General features: G+C 33.9%; 1 protein-coding gene across 3 annotated transcripts in view; it reads left to right on the top strand.

Annotated features, from left to right (window-relative positions):
- Positions 1-20,696, top strand: part of LOC143461909 (stabilin-2-like) — a 208,184-nt gene that overhangs the window by 119,012 nt on the left and 68,476 nt on the right. For all 3 annotated transcript variants that reach the window (XM_076959847.1, XM_076959848.1, XM_076959849.1), the window contains exons 23-31: positions 2,755-2,931; positions 3,023-3,153; positions 8,133-8,259; positions 8,359-8,577; positions 9,524-9,713; positions 9,839-9,994; positions 11,016-11,226; positions 16,187-16,407; positions 18,564-18,671. In XM_076959847.1, the coding sequence (XP_076815962.1) occupies positions 2,755-2,931; positions 3,023-3,153; positions 8,133-8,259; positions 8,359-8,577; positions 9,524-9,713; positions 9,839-9,994; positions 11,016-11,226; positions 16,187-16,407; positions 18,564-18,671 (1,540 nt within the window). The remainder of the gene's footprint in view (positions 1-2,754; positions 2,932-3,022; positions 3,154-8,132; positions 8,260-8,358; positions 8,578-9,523; positions 9,714-9,838; positions 9,995-11,015; positions 11,227-16,186; positions 16,408-18,563; positions 18,672-20,696) is intronic.

Below are 20,696 nucleotides of genomic sequence, written 5' to 3'. Positions count from 1 at the left end.
GGATCTAAAATTGATCCTTGTGGTGCTTCTTTCATCACGTAAACTTTGGTTGGAAATATCCCCCCCCCCCCCCCCCACCGACATGCTGACTGCAATCAGTTGAGTGAAACTGAATTGAGAGAGGAATAGAGAAATCAATCAAGGACATGGTCAGATACATTACACGTAAGCTCAAGGCTGAGTATTTTGTGTTAAACAATATCAAAAACAGCAGAAAGAAAGTTTACTCGAGCATCACTCGCAAAACATAAGATCTTTTGTCAAGGGCTCCCACAATATGATTGAACAAGCAAATCATAAATTTCTTGGTATAAACAACTGGATAATAGACAGGTAGATATGTATAGAGGTCCTCCAAGTCTAAATGTAACTCGCTCCGATGCTTTGCAGAGATATGAGAGTTGCACTACTGGCCTATAGTGGTGTATGTCCCCCAGCACCATATGTTGCACCTTAAATGACAGCTACACAAGGGCTTGCTAAAAAAGGGCAGGAAATAGAATTTTTGATTATGGATTTGTTAACCATGATAGTTTTTCCCGGAAAAAACTTCAAATACTTAAGCAAGAAGGTTAATAGTAGGCCTAAAACAATAATGATTGGTTGGTTGTGGATTAAACCTTATTATTAGACTTTGAGGAACAAAAAAGCATGTCAAAATTTAAAGTTTCCTTCAGGTGCAAGTTAAAACAAGAAATCAGATTGGTTCATAATTGTGCAGTCTTTATAGCAAAGTACTGTAATTACTGACTGTTTCGGCAACATTTGATTCAGTGAAATAACTGTTGGAGCATCTAGATATGTATTCCAATAGTTGACATGCAACTATGAACGTTTTCTTATGATGGAGAGAGGTTTTGTTGGATCATTCTATCATACGTATTTTACGTGACTAAAAATAGTTTACCAACAACCTTGCAAGTCATCTTTCCATGTTGTCATTTGACCCGCTAAACCAGTTTCCCGTCTAAGCATTCACATAGTGTGAAATTGTAAGAATTAGGTCCATCATATTTAATTTTTTTACAAACTTTAAAAGTTAGTATGAAAGTATTAGCAATATTGTCATTATATATTTGTTTTTAATTATCCATATGCAATATACCGTATATTTACATTTAAAGTTGCCCCAGTGGTCCTTAATCTCACACTAGATAGTATGTAACACATCATCAATTCTCTGCGATATAACCAAAACTATATGACGAGGCATCTGCTGACAAGGCTCTCTTTTCTTCCTCTAAGAAGAAATGTGAGGCAGCAACTCTATGAGCTCCCTAAACAGTTCGTAATCTTTTGTCACGTCTACCAATTCGGTTAAAGGGATACCTAATTGTGACAGATTCTTTGTTGACATTGGTATTTTACCGATTGGTGTGGCAAGCATAACCTGATTTGCAAGCCATTTCTGAAGCATTCTAGTAAAATTACCGAATTATTTTACTTGGGACCTCTCAGTTTGAAGAAGTATGGCCTCAACATTTAAAGATTTATCAATTTTGGTTGAAAGCATTTGATCTAGTTGCGTTACACCATGAACCCTTCTTAGAAGTCCCATTTCTGAAGCCTGTGCCTGTGAGTGCACACATGTCGATCATTATCCAAGATTCATGACCAAATGTGAAAATTGGAAGGAAAACTGACTTAAGATTGAGATTTTTTGCAGTCTTAGAAAGCTCACGCTTCATGACAACCAAATGTTGAAGATCACATGGCTGAATATGATTTTCCAATTTGATGGTAATTCCGTGTTCTTTCATTTCAGACAGTTGTCATTTCAAATAGTTGCTAAATGGTCGATTGGATGTTGTAAATCAGGGCGTCTCAAAGTGTGGGTCGCGACCCCGTTTGGGGTCGCAAAACTTAAATTGGGGGCCGTGAAAAGAATTAAATTTTTATAATTTGAATTATTTTTTGATTATTTTTTATTCGCTTTACTGTTTCCATTACAGGATTCTTTTATTACTGCAGGCTACAGTTATTGTACTTCGGTGGATTGTGTGCACTTGTAGGATTTTGCCAGAGACAAAAATACCAGTTGAGATTTGTAATTGGGCGTTTATTGTTTTAATATCATAATCGTGTAGGCTAATGTGTAGTGATATCGTTTGGCTTCTCCAACTAGTTTCTACTCTTTTCCTGTCAGAGAAAGGACATTCCAGTTTCCAACTGTTAGCCATTGACAGATTTGTTGGTGAATATGGATACGATGGGCAAGAGTACATTTGATGATCTCTGTTTCCAAGCGGCATGTGGGGGAAAATGTTGTTTATCTTTTAAATAAGCACTTTTGGCTATAACTCAAATGCGTTCTTTGTGCATAATCATCTTTTTTATTTTAGGCCACTTGTGGCAGCAAAGTTTCCACCAGTATAGCTCAAAAGTTCATTGATGCAATTCATTCAAATCAAGTCAGTTGTTACTAACACACGCTAATAAACAGGAAAAAATGTCAAAGCCGAAAAGGATTAAAACGTGCCCGAGAAAAATAACCTTAATAATTGCTGGTAACAACTAGCACGGCCACTAAACCTATACTTAGTTAAATCCATAGAACATAAGCTAAAAAAGCGAAAAATTAAGCAGACGAGCAGGTGGTGTGTTAAGCAACTGATGATTGAAAATTGATTCAATGCTGTACATCAGTGGATCAATCAAGCTTCTCTGCCACAGCAATGCATTAGTCTATGGAGGGAGGAAAAATGTTCCCATTTCCAAAATTTACTTCAATAATCTTATTTTTTGTGTTTTCAGAATGTACAAAACGGCTCAACATTTCATGAAAACATACCAACTTTGGGAGCAAGCCATGCAAAAATCATTCTGCCTGATCTAAAAGTGTACAGTGGGCTACTTCAAATAATTGAGCTTGTACTATTACCTCCTCGTGATGTGGTTTCAAATCATATTACACTTCAGCAAGCCATTCAGGTGTACCAGTAATTCATTTTAAGTGTTCTTTTTTTATTCACTTTGGAATTGTTGGTGATTTTTAACATTATTTTGTTAAAAACTTTTCTAGAACTCTACAGGAACAGCCATGGCCTCATACAGTGTGTTTTTAGGATGTTTAAATAGTTCAGGTATTGCTGCACAACTTTATGTGTCAAATGAACCATACACTGTATTTGCTGTCTCAAATGACTTCTTTAAGTAAGTATTTTTTTATTTTGGAATAATTGTAATTTAAGTCATTTAATGTTGTATTTTAGAAAGTTTAATTTTGTTTTAAGATTTAATTTTGAACAATAATGTAAAAACAGGTAGAATTGTATACAGTATATATATGTACACTATATATATATATATATATATGTATACAATCTCATCCAATGGTTTCTTATCCTTTTTAGTACATTTAACTTCTCTTTTAATGGTTCTGTTATTGCAGTGGTTCTCAAACTTTTATAGCTCATGACCTAATTTCACCTCTAGAGATGAAATCACAATTAATCTCAATTGCCTTAACACATATTACCTTAACAAAACTGGAAATAGATTATTGTGAAATCATTTACATTTTTGATTTCTTCACATTTTGCTATATATTCAAATTTCATAATGCATTAATGAAATGGGATGAATAAACTTGTTTATTGTGTAGTGGCCTGGGTGGCATTAGAGAATTCTAACCGCACGCAACCACGGTGTCAGATCATTAATTCGGCAGGTAAACTAAGTCCAACTAACATAAGTTAAGACAGATAAACTGTGCATCAGCCACTGCAATTGTTCAATAGTAAATTGCTATGTGGTTCAGTGCTGGACCAACCACAACCGTCGTGTCACTCTCCATGTCTTGCTTATTTCTGTATTTTGCCTTTACAACAACCATTCAGAAGAATGCCTGCTCACAAAGACAGGCGGACAGTTAAGACACCACCAATATGATTGTTGATAACTCACTGTATGATTGAATCATTTGGCACCACCCCCCAAGATATGTTCAGTGGGTTGATTTCACACATGCTTGGTTTGCAATGTTTTTTTTTTTCCAAAAAATAGTTGGCAGTTTAATAAGCATGTCATAATTATTATGGCATGATAAAAGTATTGTGTTGCAATCGATCTCTACTCAAACATAGGCTTTATAATAATAAAATAAATTATCGGACTTTTCACTAATGTAAAATTTCTAAGTTTATAACATTCTGCTAAGAGGAGTAGCAGAACGTAATTTTACATAATGTAATAATTTTATGAATTGCGATTAGTTTGAACGAGTATCGAGGAAATTATCCATGAAATGTTCAACAAGTGTAATCACAAACTTTAATGTGTAAGTATCCCCTGTGGTTCAACGCCAAAAACCTTGGATCCAGCCCATTATAACCTATTTAACTATGCTCTCATTGTTGTACATGTCTGTGAAAAAAGTTGGATTGGATCCAAAAATGAACTTAGTCCAAAAATAAATATGTCTTTTTGGACCATTCTGTAATTGGCAAAAAACTCCATGATTTCAGGCTGAATCCAACAATTCGTTTCTAGAACCAAACAAATTTGTAGCTATCGTCTGATACAGAGCTCTCATTGACTTCAGGTAACAATACGAAAGTAAATATTTAATATAATTTTTACAAAACAAAATTTTTAATCACTGTAGCGATTGAATGAGTAATAGAGAGGCCTACGATATTTTTCAGAGTTAAAGTTGATCATGTGAAGAAGGTTGAAAAATATTGCAGTATAACCTATTGTATACAGTGGAGCCACAGATTTTATGCAGTGTAGCGCTGTAATTTCATACAAAAATAAATTGAAAAATTAAAACCGATTTCTAGAAAATGTTTGCTCAGAAAAGAAGTTCAATTACTTAGTTTATTTCCGTATGAAGTGAAATTACAACCGAAAAAGCATTCACTCAAAAATTTGTCATATTGTTTTCAGAAATGTTGGATATGGTTTAAACATGCCACCTCACAATGAAATATGACAAAAATCATATATCTCAAACTCCTGTTACAGGAACTTGTCAAGAGCAAAATGTTTAGCTTAAAACTGCCCGTTTAATCTATTTTCCTGCTAATTTTGAGCTAGATTCTTTTTGCTACCTAGAACTTTCTAACCAGCTAACTGCTAGGGTAATGCCCAGGCTTAAAAACAACACCAATCTTGCCGTCCTTGTTTTGGTCTAAACAGGTTTTCAAAACCTACGTAATATTCTTACCAACTGCCAATGTTTTGCTAAATCTTTTAGAAGGATATCAATTACGTTTACACATCATGTTAGAATGCTTATTTCTTTGCCTTTGAAGTTTTAGATGCAAGTGCAAGTATCTGATCGTTTTTTTTGTCTTTGACAAAACTATGGTGCTAACATCAATGGAGACTAGTCAAATAAGAAATACGGTCACGAAATGAATGAGAAATCAGCAAAGCTTAGAGGCACAGCCACTAAACCCAAAGATAAAACAAAAATAAATTTAGAAGAGACAAAGTTAAAACAGATACCAATATTATAACTTACATTAATACATACATAAGGAAACGTTATGGTCACGCTGCACTTTTTTGTTAATGATTACAATAAGGTCCCACCATAGCAGGCAATGGGAACCTATTTCTGTGACGAGGTTGGAAGCGATAATGAGGTTTTAAGATCAGGTGCACGGATACATAAGAGGTAATACTTTAAAAAATATACAGCATGTCCATACGCGTTCATAAACAGGTAAGTCTACTACCTTCATGCTTCAAGTAAAATTAGAAATTAGTTGATACTATTGCTTTTTAAACGTTTTTAAAGAATACATGAAGGACAAAAATATTCAACTTTTGCCATCTACTACAAGGTATACACAAAACTAGTGCCAACTTTCATTTAGTTTGATAAGTTTTGAAGCAATTCACTTGTAGCCTTATGTTACACTTTTCACTCCTGATAGTAGTTTTTGCATGACAAAACAAGCATTGGGTTTGCTTGTCTTGGGCGATTACCCAATGTTTCTAATTATTGTTTTGTAAGTCATACACTTCTTTATGCTCATGTGTTGTTAAGGAATTACTTTATTGTGTGAAATACATTCTCACAATGTATCTGAAAGACTGCAGTAGGTATACTGCAACACCGATGCCATACATTATCAGGCAAAAAACATGAGATATTTTGTACTCAAATAAAAACAAGTTTATGCTTCATGTTGTAATGTGTGTATTTGAGCGCAAAGGCTAAATCTCAAACTAAATATAATATAATTTTATTAACCTTGTAAAATTTAATCCCAAAGATCACAGCTTTTGTGAATTCATATAAGTGAGATTATTATTGTGGTAGGTTTGTTTATTTTATCATTATGTTTGGAAAGTTCAACTTGAATAGACTAATCAGTCATTGTTCTTGTTTTGTAGGAGACTCTTAGGTAAGTTAATAAGCACAACTAGCACCTAACAGAAGATAACTCAAACTTGAAGTACAGAGTGATGTCAAAATACTAAAACTTTCAAAAAAATTTTGGAACACTTAATTTTGGTTGATACGGAATGAGATTCATTGATGTTTTTACGATAGAGATAGCTAAAAAATGAACGACACTATACAAGTTGGTTTGGCTTCAATAGGGGTATCAAGCAGATAAAATACCCACATAGTAAGTCAAATTAATAAAATAGAGAGGTAAGTCAAATAAATAATATACCCACATGGTAAGCCTGTTTTATTGCCATGTTTTTGTGAAACAAAAAGATTTTGTCTTTCACCGGCCCTGTAGGATCATGATCGATTGGTTAAGAAACCCTGTGTGGTAGCTTATGCTTTCAACCTGTTATATCATTATTAAGATAGACAGTGGAGAAACATTTTCCTTTTATGTCATTATAAGTTTATAATAAGCACTACAGATAAATGTGACAATTGTTATTAGCCTGAGATGAAAATAAGCATATACAAAGCTGTGGTATTCCTCCCTTCAAGAAACCTTGATCCATGTACACTGTTAGTGTGAAGAAACACTAAAGCATTTGGAGAAATTCAATAACACAGAAATGATGAATTTTACGAGTGATGAATGTCTTAAATCAAGATTGAAAATTTGAATCAAAAAAGCAAGTGTGTAAACAAGCTGTACCATTTAATTGTCATTAAGCAAGAGCTTTATAAGATGACAAAGCTTTCTGTTTTTAATCAGGCTTTCCCGCAATGCTCATTTACATTCATTGGTCATGAGTGGTGGATAAATACGGAATAAATGCCTTCCCTTGGGTACAGGTTCAAGAAATACTTGATAAAACAAGTCATAGATAGAAGCTAAACAGATTAACCAAAAAACTGGTGTTATAATTTAAGCACTTACCTAGCCTGGTATAAGTAGGCATCCTCATCAGCTGAACTGTTAGGTGCAGTGTAAGATGGTAAATTATTTTTGGATTCTGCAGCTACTGACCCTTCAAATTTTTTAAAGGATAAAGAAATTTTTACTTGTTTTTGACCATGACTTGTGCAAAAGTAACATCCCAAGCTTGGTACTGAACTGATCTCCAGAAATTTAAGTCATACAACACTGGAGATTTTATGATATTCACGAGAGACTGGTATTGATGTGTGGCAGCCACGGTGTTTCTGCTTTCTTCATTTGGACATATCACTTTAAATTATGCCTGCGTTGATTACTGCAATGCGTGGTATTTTTTCATTGTAGATATGGTGCATACCTATTGTTTGGGCAGACGGGTTCAACAAGAGCAGTTGGGTTGAGTTAGAGTTGAAATTGTTTGAAGTAGGCTACGCTCGGGACAGCTCGCACTCACCTGGAAGATATGCAACCTTACTTACTAGTTATATCAGAGTCATAACTTTTCGAGCACTGCAGATGCAACCTGCACTACAAGTTTTTGTAATGTTATTTAATTCAATTAAATTGCAATAATAAAGTAAGAGTATTTTCAGTAACCAGTGCTGTAATGAATAGTTAAGCAATTGAACCTGGCTTTTTTGACACTAGCTAGTTTTTGTAGTTGAGTCCTTTAGTTACTTAGGGTTTGGATTGAATAATAATAAATTGTGTTTACATCTCATAAAATTGCTTTTGCTCGCGACCAAGCATATGGTTTTATAGATTTTTCCTATATTGCTGTTGTGCTTAACAAGATTACTTGAGGTAGTAGAAGATGTGTAATTAACACCTATGTTGCAGTCCTGATGTCATCAATAATTCTTCATCTGCAATGTTATCCTACTATGTTGTGGTAGGAAAAATCATTCGTGTTAATTCAATAATCAGCGGAGAACACCTCTCTACTTTAGCTGGGATTGATTATCAGGTATACTATAAAGAGTAAAACAATGGTAGCCATGAGCTAAAGTGAGATGTGTTTTGGCATGTTTTGTTTTTGGATACAATATGTATTGTATGTTTGCAGATAACTTTGACCAAACAGCACAATAAGTTTTTTGTCAATGGACAAGAAATTGTTCAGCAAGACCTTAGAACTCAGCATGGTATTTTTCAAGGCTTGTCTGTTGCACTTACACCTACAAAAAGATACTGCGATAAAACTGCCACAAAATTTATAAAATCAGAGTGCTTACCATGTAATATGCCCTTTTCATGTCCTGGAAACTCCATACCGCAAGCAAGGGCAAGTATTTTTACTCTAGTTTAACATTAACATACCTATGTTCTCTTGAGAAAAAAATATAACGTAAAAGCGTATAGCGACAAAAAGCACAAAATTACAGTCAGGCATTGTTTATCCGAACCCTGATAAACTTAAGTCCTTGCCACCGTACATGCGACTATAAAGGAACATTTTTCATCTGGACACCTTAATTTAAAAAAAGATATTCTAAACCAACAGAAAAAACACTCGCTAATCCGGATTGCTAAAAGTGTAACTTATACATATATATATATATATATACGTTAATAAAAAAGGAAGACATAAGTTGACGCTCTGGAGTTTACTTTATTTTTAATTTTTCAAATCAAGCTTTCGTAAATATAAGTTTGCTTCATCAGGTGTACTACGAGATCACTAATATTTATAGACTAAGTTGTCTTGCTTGCCACACTTAATGTTTGTTTTAGTTGCATTTATTTACTAATTTTTGAAATTATTTTTCTTCAATCAGTCATTTGGACGCAATTCAATCTTCAAAAGTTGCTTTTTGTATATAAATATATTACGGTCCTGAATGCATGTCCGGAATACTCTTCCAATTTTGATTATCGGCATACCTCACAAAAGTGACATTTTTAACTAAACAAAGTAATTCCAATTAACGAAATCTGACTGTAATTTTTTAAAAGGCTTTTGAGTATTTTGAATAACAGTTATTCTTAATCATGTGCGATGTGTTTCATACAATCGAGTAGGACATACTACAGTAGAATTCATGCGCAAGTGAAATTTGCAAAACAAATCACCTTAGCACTTGAGTTTTGTGCAAAGATATGTTCTTATGGCCTTTAAAACTGAAATGAAACTTGATAATGATACTCCCGTAGGTAGTGCTTCTGGGTGGAATGAGCTAATTCTACAACATATGGTAAATTTTTTTAACAACATATGCATTAATGGACAGATTCATTGTTTACGAAGTATTTTACATTTCACAACTTCATTGCTGGGATGCAAGCTGATATGTAAGCAACAGACTCGCATTCCTAATTGCTGTGCAAATTTTTATGGCCCTCAGTGTCAACCATGTCCTGGTGGTATTGGACAGTTTTGTTCCAACAATGGTGTGTGCAGTGATGGGATAAAAGGAAATGGTAAATCCATTAATCTAAGAAGTTCATATCGATTTATTGATTTGGTTTTATATAAGCTTATAAAATCATTTAATATGCTTTCCTCTTATGCAAGTTAACATTAAACTGCTTCTGCCTTTTTCCAGGAACCTGCACTTGTAGTGATCAAAAATTTTCTGGATTAGCTTGTGATAACTGTAGGTCTGGGCTGTATGGCACTGATTGTGATTACTCTTGTGGTTGCATAAATGGTACATGCGATGATGGAAAGATGGGGAAAGGCATTTGTATATGTAATCATGGTATGAACAACTTTATGCCAGAATAATGAGCATCAAATTCATTTTATTATTATTTGTTTAAATAGCTACTTTCCATTATTCACAACAGCCAGTTGAAGTTTTTACCAAATCTTCTTGATTTTTTTGAGAAGTTTTTCTCATTTTCGTAGATTTTGCTATTTGTATTTTTTGTTAATTTTTTGATTATTTTGTTTTTATATGTGTTTCATTCAAGGCATTTGCTAAAGATATGATAATTGTTTAATAATAAACTGACATCATTTAAGTTTTCAATAATCACTGTATTATAAATAATTTAATAAATAGTTACTTCTAAGTCCGGATAAAATTTTGTCATTTTTCCCAGCTTATAACATCTAAACATTCAATATGTCATTTTTAAGTAATTTTTCAGATTACTTTAGTTAGACTCATAAGAAATGAAACACCTGCATAATAACCTTGGCTATCGGACCTTACAAGAGGACTAGGCATATTAAAAAATGCACCACTGAGACTGATTGCTTCTCAACTTTATTACCATATAATTCTATACTGCCAAGTTGTGTAGTGCTATAGTTTTCTGAAACAATACGAATAATTAACTAGCCATAGAGAGCATAAAAATTATTTTGTGATCCAATAGACAGCTACATACAATGATTCTAACAATGATAATTTCAAGCAGCACTTACGAAACGGTTAAAGAGTTTTGTTTGGCTATTTAACATTTGCTACTTTTAACAGTACGGTATAATCACACCTGCTTGCAAGTAAACAGACACTGTATTATAAGCTTCTTCAAAGTAACAATAAAATAGCTGCGTGGCAAGGATTAATTAAAATTAAAGCAACTATTTACCCTATTACTAACAACTAGTTATATAGTTAAACAGGAACATTGAACATTAAACGGGATTATTAAATCAAACAATTATTAAAACAACAATGCATACTTCACATTGTCACAGACAAACTAAGTACAATGTTTATAAACAGTAGCGTGATTGACATATATACAATAAATTTTGATCTCTTCTAGGATTTAGAGGACCACTATGTGACCAATTGGTAGATTCAAACGATGGGTGTCAAGGGAAATGCGATTTTGCAGCATTTTGTGTTGAAACTTCAACCAATGAAGGACGGTGTCGATGTGGAACAGGATATTCCGGTTCTGGCACTAAATGCAGCCCAATTAACCCATGTGAAGATTCCAGCAATGTTCTATGTCACCGTTTTGCATCATGCCAGTAAATGTTAATAGCTTGAATTTAATGAATTTAAAATTTGTATTGCAAAACTATGTTTAGTGTAATACAGTTTAGTGTACTTAGTGTTATGCTCAATACTTTTGCTGAACTGTATTATTTTAGTATCTAAATATCATACAAGATATAAATTATAATGTAAATGATTAGCAGCACTTGTCGTTTCTTTGCCATTGACTGTAAATAGTGAAAAGTATTGTGCACTATTATACATCACTATTAGTTTTTCAACAAAGATTAAGTTTAAATCGCAAAATCTTCTAACATCTAGTTATGGTATGGTATAATATTTTTTATTTTCAAACTGAGTAAAGTTTCCGCGTGACTTTAAGCTAGCAAGGATTTTCCATTACTCAAGCCCCAGTTTGTGGGCTAGCCTTTGTCCAAGTTCCGGTTGTGACACACTTTTTATTTTGTTTTCGGATATTTTGACACCATTTTGCCCAAATTTAAAACTATTCACTACCACAACAAAACATGGGCAATCGTTTTTAATGCCTTACAATGGTAACACCACTGGATATTGAACATGGTCTTTCGGACTGCATTATTGCATATCCAACTTTCTAACCACTCACTACTTTTTTAAAGCTCGCACAACTAATTTAAGTTTTTTTGCAACCACATTAAAATTTGTGCTGCCATTATAATATTTGTACAATTGTCAACCAGAAAGGTGATGACTACAGTGTGTATTAATGCTTGAAGAAGTATGAATGCGTTTATGAGAGTGTTATCAACATCACAAGCCATCGAAACAGTGCAGTGTTCTTTTTGCCTTGAGTTTTCCGACTTTCATTTAGCCATTTTTCTAATTTTAATTAATTATATATTTCAGTTATCATGTGTCAATGGAGTATACCATGTGTTGGCAACCAAACTAAAAACTACTCGGAGCCACAACATATGTAACATATCACTATAAATGCATTTCTAACCTCACAATTGGAATTTTCCTCAGTGTTATATAGCAGTTTTGAAAGATATTAAATGAGTTTGTAAAACTAGTCAATTGACAAATATCGAAACCATTATTTTAACAAAAATCTTAAACTGGATGGCCATTGTTTGTCTAAATAATTTTTTTAAATGAGCTCGTCTCTAAGTCATAGGACCTAGAACAGAGTAGTGAAAGCCGTCTGTGGCTCCGGTGCTTTGAATTGCTTATGTATAGAGCATACTTAGTAAAAGCTGAGGAGAAATCAAACTGTCTTGGAAAAGACTTGCAACTGTGACAACACTAGATACTAAGGATGGTTGGTAACTTTTCACTTTTAAATAAGCATTTTAGCAACACAAAAATTCCCTTTTGTCATGACAAAGTCATGATTAAATACAGCCTGCATTTGTTGAGTACTTTTATCTGTTATATATGTTAGTTGATTGCTTCTTTCCTGAGCACACACATCACAGGTAGTGTAACCACTTATGTTTGATATTGCAAATTAAGATACTTAATATATACTTATTGAATTAATCAGGCCCAGTGGGGTGAGAATATATAACTTCTGTTTTAAGGGTCAATTAATTATTGAAAAAAATTGGTTCCTACAAATCGCAATCCATACCATAAAATTTGCATTCAACTTCATAAATTTGTTTGTATAAACATATTTATGTGAAAATGACCTGATGATAACCTTTTCAGAGACAACAATATAGATTTCTCTAAATTGTTTCTTAAATGCAAAACAAAAGCCACATTGACAAGAAAATATGTTACTGATAAACTCTGTGGTGCCGGGAGAACACAGAGAAACACCACACCAGCACCACAGAGAACCGACTAAAGTGGCAAATTATGATAAACTCTGTTTGCCTTACTTTGTTAATATTGTACAAAAATGGTGTTGTTAGTTTACTGCAATAGTACTTATATTTAGTTTTGATGTCAACACTATGTTGGGTTTGTGCATATCCATACATGTAAACAAAGATTGATTTAGTTGTACAAAATGCATGAGGCAAACATGGAAATTTTGTGTTATTTAATTTCAACATGTTAAATTGGTATCTTTATTCTCTTTGAAACAAAACAGATCATTTGCAAACAACAGAGAGCAAACAAATGACTGATCCCACTAATGACGCATGTTACACCAAAATACTTGTCCATTCAGTTCATGTAACTTACTGAAGAGGGTGACAGCACACATCCTTCCTGGCCTTGGCGGAATCCAACATACACATCACATACTGTGCAACAGCATCATTTTAGGCTCAACACTATTTAAACACACACAAGGAAATGGCACAGTGATTTAATGGCTACTGGTAACTTGTCATCAATCACGTACTGTATTTCAAAGATTCATTGAAACTATTTTACAAGACTTTTTCGTATTCTCAGGACTATTTTCTAAAATGTGATTTAATGGCTACTCGTAGCTTGTCTTCAATCATGTACTGTATTTCAAAGAGTCATTGAAACACTTTTACATGACTTTTTCGTATTCTCAGGACTATTCTCTAAAATTTGAACAATTTGTGCTTCAACTTGGACAAATGTCACAATGCTTGTTCTAAAATTGTGATTCATATGAGTAGCAGGTGTTGGAAACTAATTTTTATTTGAAGAATAAATTCAAGACGGTTGGTTTGGGATATTTTTTGTCAGAAAAGGATTTTGATTTGCAACAATTATAGTAAATAACCTTTATTTACATTTTAACTTGGCTTTATAAATAAAACACGAATAAAAAAAATACTTTGTTACAAATAACTTTCAGCAAAATATCTATTGACTGTCGTGGAAAAGAGATGCAAGTTCTGCGACACTGAAACTAAATATTGCATTGAGTAGTTTCTTATGATATTAATCTGCTTTGCCAATAAACAACAATGATACCACAATATTACCATAAAACAATGCATGCGGTAGCACAAAAATATTACGGAATTACTGATGGCCATGTGGCACATAAATTACGTAATTGAAATTCAAGTTAAGTTCAACTTTTGGCCTGTGGTTCTACTTAAGACCGCTGATCCTGAAGGGACCTGGCATGCTGATAAACCTATTTCCCTAGTTTTGCCCCTATCATGTACATTTATCAGTTCCACCGTGTCATGTGACATTTTATATCATAAGAACGTCACCAAATACACAGTCTATTATTTTATAGCACATATCAGAAAAGGTTAAATTACTGTCTTGGCCAATTGGCCACTCGATCGTCAAACAATTATCTTTTGCTATACAAACTTTGGTGGTATATTTTATCTTATATGTAAGGGTGAGATGCCAAGCAGACAGCCAGCTATAATAACATAGTTCAGGGGTGTTCAAATGATTTCTGCCATGATCCACCACAACCAAACCTGACAAGGTGATGATCCACTAAATACGAATAGTAAACATTTTGGACATGCTTTAGTTATTATGGTGCTTTATTTATGTAAATGTACCCTACATTGTAGGGTCTACAACATATTTATAACTTTGTAAAAGTCAAAAGTGAAGTGTGCTACAGCTGCAAGATTGTTTCAAGACTACATTGGAAGATCCACACAAAAGTTTGAAAAGATCCGGATCCGGATCGAGATCCGCCATTTGAGCACCACCGACATAGTTCAAACCACTGTTCTTATAACATATAAAGGTTGCTGGGATAAGTAAAAGATTTTGACCAATTTTGCAATGAATAAAGGTGAGCATTTTTTTAGAATTTTGAAATCCCCTTCTAAATGCCCGTGTGTCAGGTACTTATGTCTCTCAAAATAATGCTTGCTTTTACTTTGGCAGCTCGATTAATAGCGCAAATGGAATACACTAGGCTAGTTTTTACCCCACAACATTGTGTTTCACGTGTGGCTAATGGGCTACACCTGTTAAAAAGTTGTTTCTCTTTTAATTCGTTATATATGCGTCTTGCTCATTGGGCAGGGCATTGAGTTCCTGGTGTTGCATGGAATTCAAGGGGTTGTTAGATACACATTATATGCAGTAGCGTCTAAACATATTTCGCAAAATATCATTTGCTTTCCCACAGCAAGCCCTTTACAAGATGAAGAAAAACCTGAACATTTTTTAATGTGTTAAGCCATCAATGAGTGTCGCCTTCCTTTACCTTATTCTCTTCAATTCTTTTTGTTTTCAAATCCTTGGTATGCATCGCGTGACCTGTACAAAGGCATTGACTCAAAAAGTTAGAACCACCACATTTTAGAGATATTATGTGATATTGATTAACAACTGTCTGTCATAAATGATTCGCTTGGAAAATAGGTTAAACCACTCATATTAACGCTTGAAATACTTAGTTAATTTTTTTGCAAAGTAAAGGAGATCTTGATTACTGGGACGGAAATATAACACTCAGCAATGTGACTCATTAACGTGTTTTTACATTCAGTTAAATATTATTATCCACTTGATTATAATGTGAATTATAATATTTGTCACTGATTACCCGTGTCTATTTCTTCTGTCATATAATGTTCATGTAAGCATCTCTTTTACTTGTAATGTTATGCAAACTTATTATGATCACCTTTGGACTAGACCATTTTAGGTATAATATCTGAATGTTTACCATAACTGAAGCTGCTAACATGCAGTTTAACCACACTAGGATCGACATGAAGGAATGAAATGATAAAAAACATTGAATTCATCGTTTATTTCATTAACATTATTAAACAGCAACATTAAAGTTAATGTCAGTAGGTGAATTAAGAACACTGATTCAATTGTACTTGCCATGTTGCATAATTGACACCAAGAAATTGATGGAAAAATTTGAAAAAGATGGAAAAAAGTGGTTATCATATCTGAAGACTGATCATAGCAAATGGAGAATTTTAAATGGCAAAATTTTGGATCATGCCTAAATAGTGATATAAAGCTGGTTGTCATATCAAGCAGATTCTACCCAGTACCAATATTTTGATTTCACAGCCAGTTTTTACTCAAGTGGTCATTGATGTTTATTTTTTCAAGGTATGCTGGACCTGGTATTCACATATGTAAATGCAAAACTGGATATAGAGGCGATGGTGTGTATTGTGAAGAAATAAATCCATGTATTCAAGAAAATTTTTTATCCTGTGACTTAACTGCAGACTGTTTCCACACGGGTCCAAATCAATTTAATTGCATTTGTAAATCTGGGTACACTGGAGATGGTAAAACATGCCAAGCAGTTAATCCATGTAAAACAGGTATGTTTTTTATATTTTGTTATCTCAGAAAAGGTTCAATGAATAATAAACCCTTTCAATTGACTTACTGAATGGATTTTTTTATGCAACCTTTAAGATTCGCAATGCAATGTTATTTATAGCTTTGGTAGGGTTGAGGTACATTTTTCATACCAAGTGGTTGCAATGAGAGCCGCGAAAGTAGGTATAAACATTAATAAAAGCTGACATGTTTCAAACAGCATTTGTGCTTTGTCAAAGCCAGAATGAATTGAAGTCATTGATTAGTGGATATAAATATTGTACAATGTTACATGATGGGAAAAGGAGATTTAAAGTAAATAAGTTCTATAGGTTACCAATGTGCAGCAGAAAAAAGTAATGGCAGGAAATAATACCAACAATGAGTCTGCAGCGATTAATGAGATATGGAAGTTAAAAAAGGAAGTGCAGAGCGGTAAACCACTTGTTGCTAGAAATAGCAGGATATTATGTTCTGGTCTCTAATAAATTTTCCAAAAGTGCCATTCTTGAATGCTTATTGGGTTAGTGCTGCTTAATAAGGAATGCTTCTTGCGTTTTTCTTACATTAGTTTTTTAACTTTTTTTATGACATTTTTGGATAATTTTGAAATGGGCAATATAAATATGATCTTCTTTGGATCCTTTTCATGTTTCTATGTCTGTTTTGATTGCTAGTTTGTTGTATGTTTGCTAATTTGTTGTTATGCTTAATAATTTATTCTTATCCTATTTTTCCCGTCATGTATCATTGTAAAATATTTAAATCTGGTAATGGACCACTGCAGTTCATTCGGGCTTTAACAAAGAACAAATGTTGTTCGAAACATGTTAGCTTTTTATTAATGTTTATACCTGCTTTCATAGCTCCTATACAACCACTTGATACGTAAAGTGTTATATATGTATTGCGATCTGTTTGTCAAGTGATTGCCATTTTCAATTATTTCGTGCAATTATTTGCATAATGGTTTGATATTATCCAATGTTTGCAGTACAGTTTATTTAAATCGTCCAGCTCAAGCCATTGTCATTATTACTTTGTTGAAGATGACTATCTTTTTCATATGAGCTACCACCCATTAGATATCAAAGCATGAGGCGAGCAGCCACTGGGTTGTCCTGACAAACTCACGAGCTGTGCTGTAACCAAGTCATTTTTTATTTGGGAAGTTGACTTAAGTCAAATCAAGTCAAATTACTAATTGGATCAAGTCAAGGCAAGTTAAAATATAATGCAAGTCAAATGAAGTGATGCCATTGGCTATACCTTTAAGCGATTGTTCGTAATGAAATCAAATGTCTGTAATTCAGTTGATCAATAATTTAACAACTAAGATTTAATGACTTGCATCAAATTAATTTCCTAGACTCGAGTTAAGTCAAGTCATTTCAAGCATTGAATCGAGTCAAGTCAAGTAGTTTGAAAACGTGACTCGAGTCATTACAACACTACACACAAGCCATGTAATTCGTAGGAAGCATGGTAGATTGTTTGTTTCTCAGTGCCACACAAACTGCGGAGTTTTTCGCACCCCATTTGTACAGAGTTGAGGGGAAACACCAATTCACAGGCGATTAAGCCTTACCCAGGCCATCCTTGGCACTGAGAGTCTTGTGAGGTGAGAGTTAGCATCGGTGATGACCTTGCAACATCTAGCAGGACTATCCTACCACTCTGAATTCCATTTATGGTCCTTTTAATTAACCACACTGGTGCCTAAATTTTCGTCTTGCTCTAATAGTAATGTGTGGACGAGACGAGATGAGCGCTTGTGCAATTGTGTTAGACGCAAACATCTAAATGCATTACGCAGTATGCTAGTTATGATAATGTCGATTGTGTGTGCATGTGTGCTTCGACACCAGACAGGTATGCAGTACTCAGCATTGGAGCAGACTAAGGGTAGACCTGCTGTGGTACAAGGAGCAGTGGTACCCTGAGCCCAATAATTATCTTATCAAGGTAGCCTGGGATGTAAGTTTCTTGCGTAATGACTTAAGGTGCCATCAGGTCAAGGTATCTCGTGACAGGAAAGAAGAGCACATGCGTGCCTTTTGGTTTTTACTTTCAGCTTATGTTTTGCTCTTTTGTTGACTATAAATGACTAGTGAACTTTAATTGCTTTTTATTTGTAATTTTGTTTTACTATAAGGCAATGGTGGATGCCATGTGTATGCAAAATGCCATTATAAAGGACCTGGAGTTAACACCTGCCATTGTCTTGCAAACTATATTGGAGATGGAATACAAAATTGCACAGGTATGGAAAAGAAAATATGTTTGTAATATTGTGATTTAGTCAATTTAATAGTTTTTTTGTCAAATCAAGGTAACATTTGTATACTGGTTTTATATTACACTGTGGCCAAACAGGATGTCAGTACATGATGAGGCTTCATTTGAGTCGTAATAAAGTTGCGTGTTCTTCTCGGGAAGCACAGCTAAGTTACTTTTCAACTAAAGCATGTTGGCCAACAAATAATATAAGACTTTATTTGCAATCTGATGAAGAGCAATCAACAAAGAAATTTAATTTAAGAGAGATACGAGAACTTTAAAGAAATTACCCAAAGCGTGGCGTTTTCCTCCACAACACTATAGCAATGGTATTACAGCTCAATGTTATACTGTATTTGTTTAATACCTTGTGATTTTAAGCAGTTTTAAGAAGACAACAACCCGATTGTGACCAAGGTCAGCTATTGAATGTTACTATATAAAAAGTAGAATTAGTTACGGTCCAGTGCGCATGTGGCGTTAATTGGTATTCGTCTGTTGTTCTTATAACGATTGATGAGTGTGGGTCTAGGCTAAAGTTGACGTTTTGTCTTGGTTCAATGTTCCGGCTTTCTGAATGCTTTTTTTTTTGAAAAATATAGGGGAAAAATTGTTCAGAAGTTAAAGCATTTGGTATGAAAATTCTCATTGTAAGAGTTTTCTCAAAATACTACGTTTAGCTTTTTTACATCGTAGTCAATGCAAAAACTCAGCTGAGTATTCGGGCTTGTTGATAATTGAACTGACACTGAAATTGAAATCAATGCCAATTGAAATATTGTACTTTGCGTTGGTTAATGTACGGCTGTGCTAAATTTCGTAATTAGCCCTTATTCCTACGGGATTCTCGTGCAGATCTGATGATATTATAATGTTAATTGTTTTTTATTTTGTGTATTTATCAACAAGCACTGTACTGTATTTTACCGGTGTTTAGTATACAAGACCCACTTTGATTACTTCCAAATTACTACATTCGTACTATGAAGGAGTTTGTTATTTTCAATGTACCAAATGGAGCTTTATTCTGTGCTCTGGAAATAGTAACCGTTTCATTGAGAACCAATAATAAGTAATTATTCAAGACATTGACAGTTTGGTTTTGATACTGTGATGCTTATCTGGCTATCAGGGGTTAATGAATGCGCTATCAATGGAGTTAGATTAGCGAACAATCGATCAAGTAATAATTAACAAAAGTTCACGACCCCAACAATACGCCTAGTGAACAGAGGGCTTTAGATAGGCCTACAAACCCTTGAAAATATCATATTTGTATGCAAGAGGCAGAGTATCTTCTATACCAGTGCTTTTCAACCTTTCTCTTGACGGTTTGCGCTCTTTAATGTCACGAAAATCTTATCCACATGTGGTACAGTCCAAGCTGTAAAATGTTTGGCAGGCTGGCAGCGATATAATCAGGGTTGCCATACCGTCCTTATTTCTAAGATTTTTCCTTATTTTAAAGGTCCGTGTCTTAGAAAATATGTTTGTCCTTTTTTCTAAGAAATGTCCTTATTTTCACTTTCGTCCTTATTTTTAGGGCGGAGGTGGGCACTTTTGTCCTTATTTTGGGCATTTTGTCATCTTTACGATACCATTTTGTACCAAAGAGATACCAAAATTATGAACATGCAGATAGTGTCTTGTTTTTTTTTAGGAGCATTGGTTGCTTTCTCTTATTGTACACTGTTTATGGTGGTATTCCTCGTTCATTTTCTAGTCGTCCTTATTTTTGAGTTGAGACTGATGGCAACCCTGGATATAATAATTTCATCACATTTTTTTGGTAGCCCACTACTTTTTGAAACTAAACCTTTTATAAAACAATTTGTATCACAATCTGCATACGTTTATGTGGCAGCATTTGTTATCCCAATTCGATCCGTACAAAAAACAAAATAACAACATGCTTAACAATTTTGAAATGTTATGTTGTAGATTAACTTTTCCTATCAAGCACAAGTTACGTCAAATTTAAACTACCAAACATCAAATGCGTACAGAA

Source organism: Clavelina lepadiformis, chromosome 6, assembly GCF_947623445.1.
Source record: "Clavelina lepadiformis chromosome 6, kaClaLepa1.1, whole genome shotgun sequence".
Classification (NCBI taxonomy): Eukaryota; Metazoa; Chordata; class Ascidiacea; order Aplousobranchia; family Clavelinidae; genus Clavelina; species Clavelina lepadiformis.
This window is presented reverse-complemented; position numbering and strand designations above follow the sequence as displayed.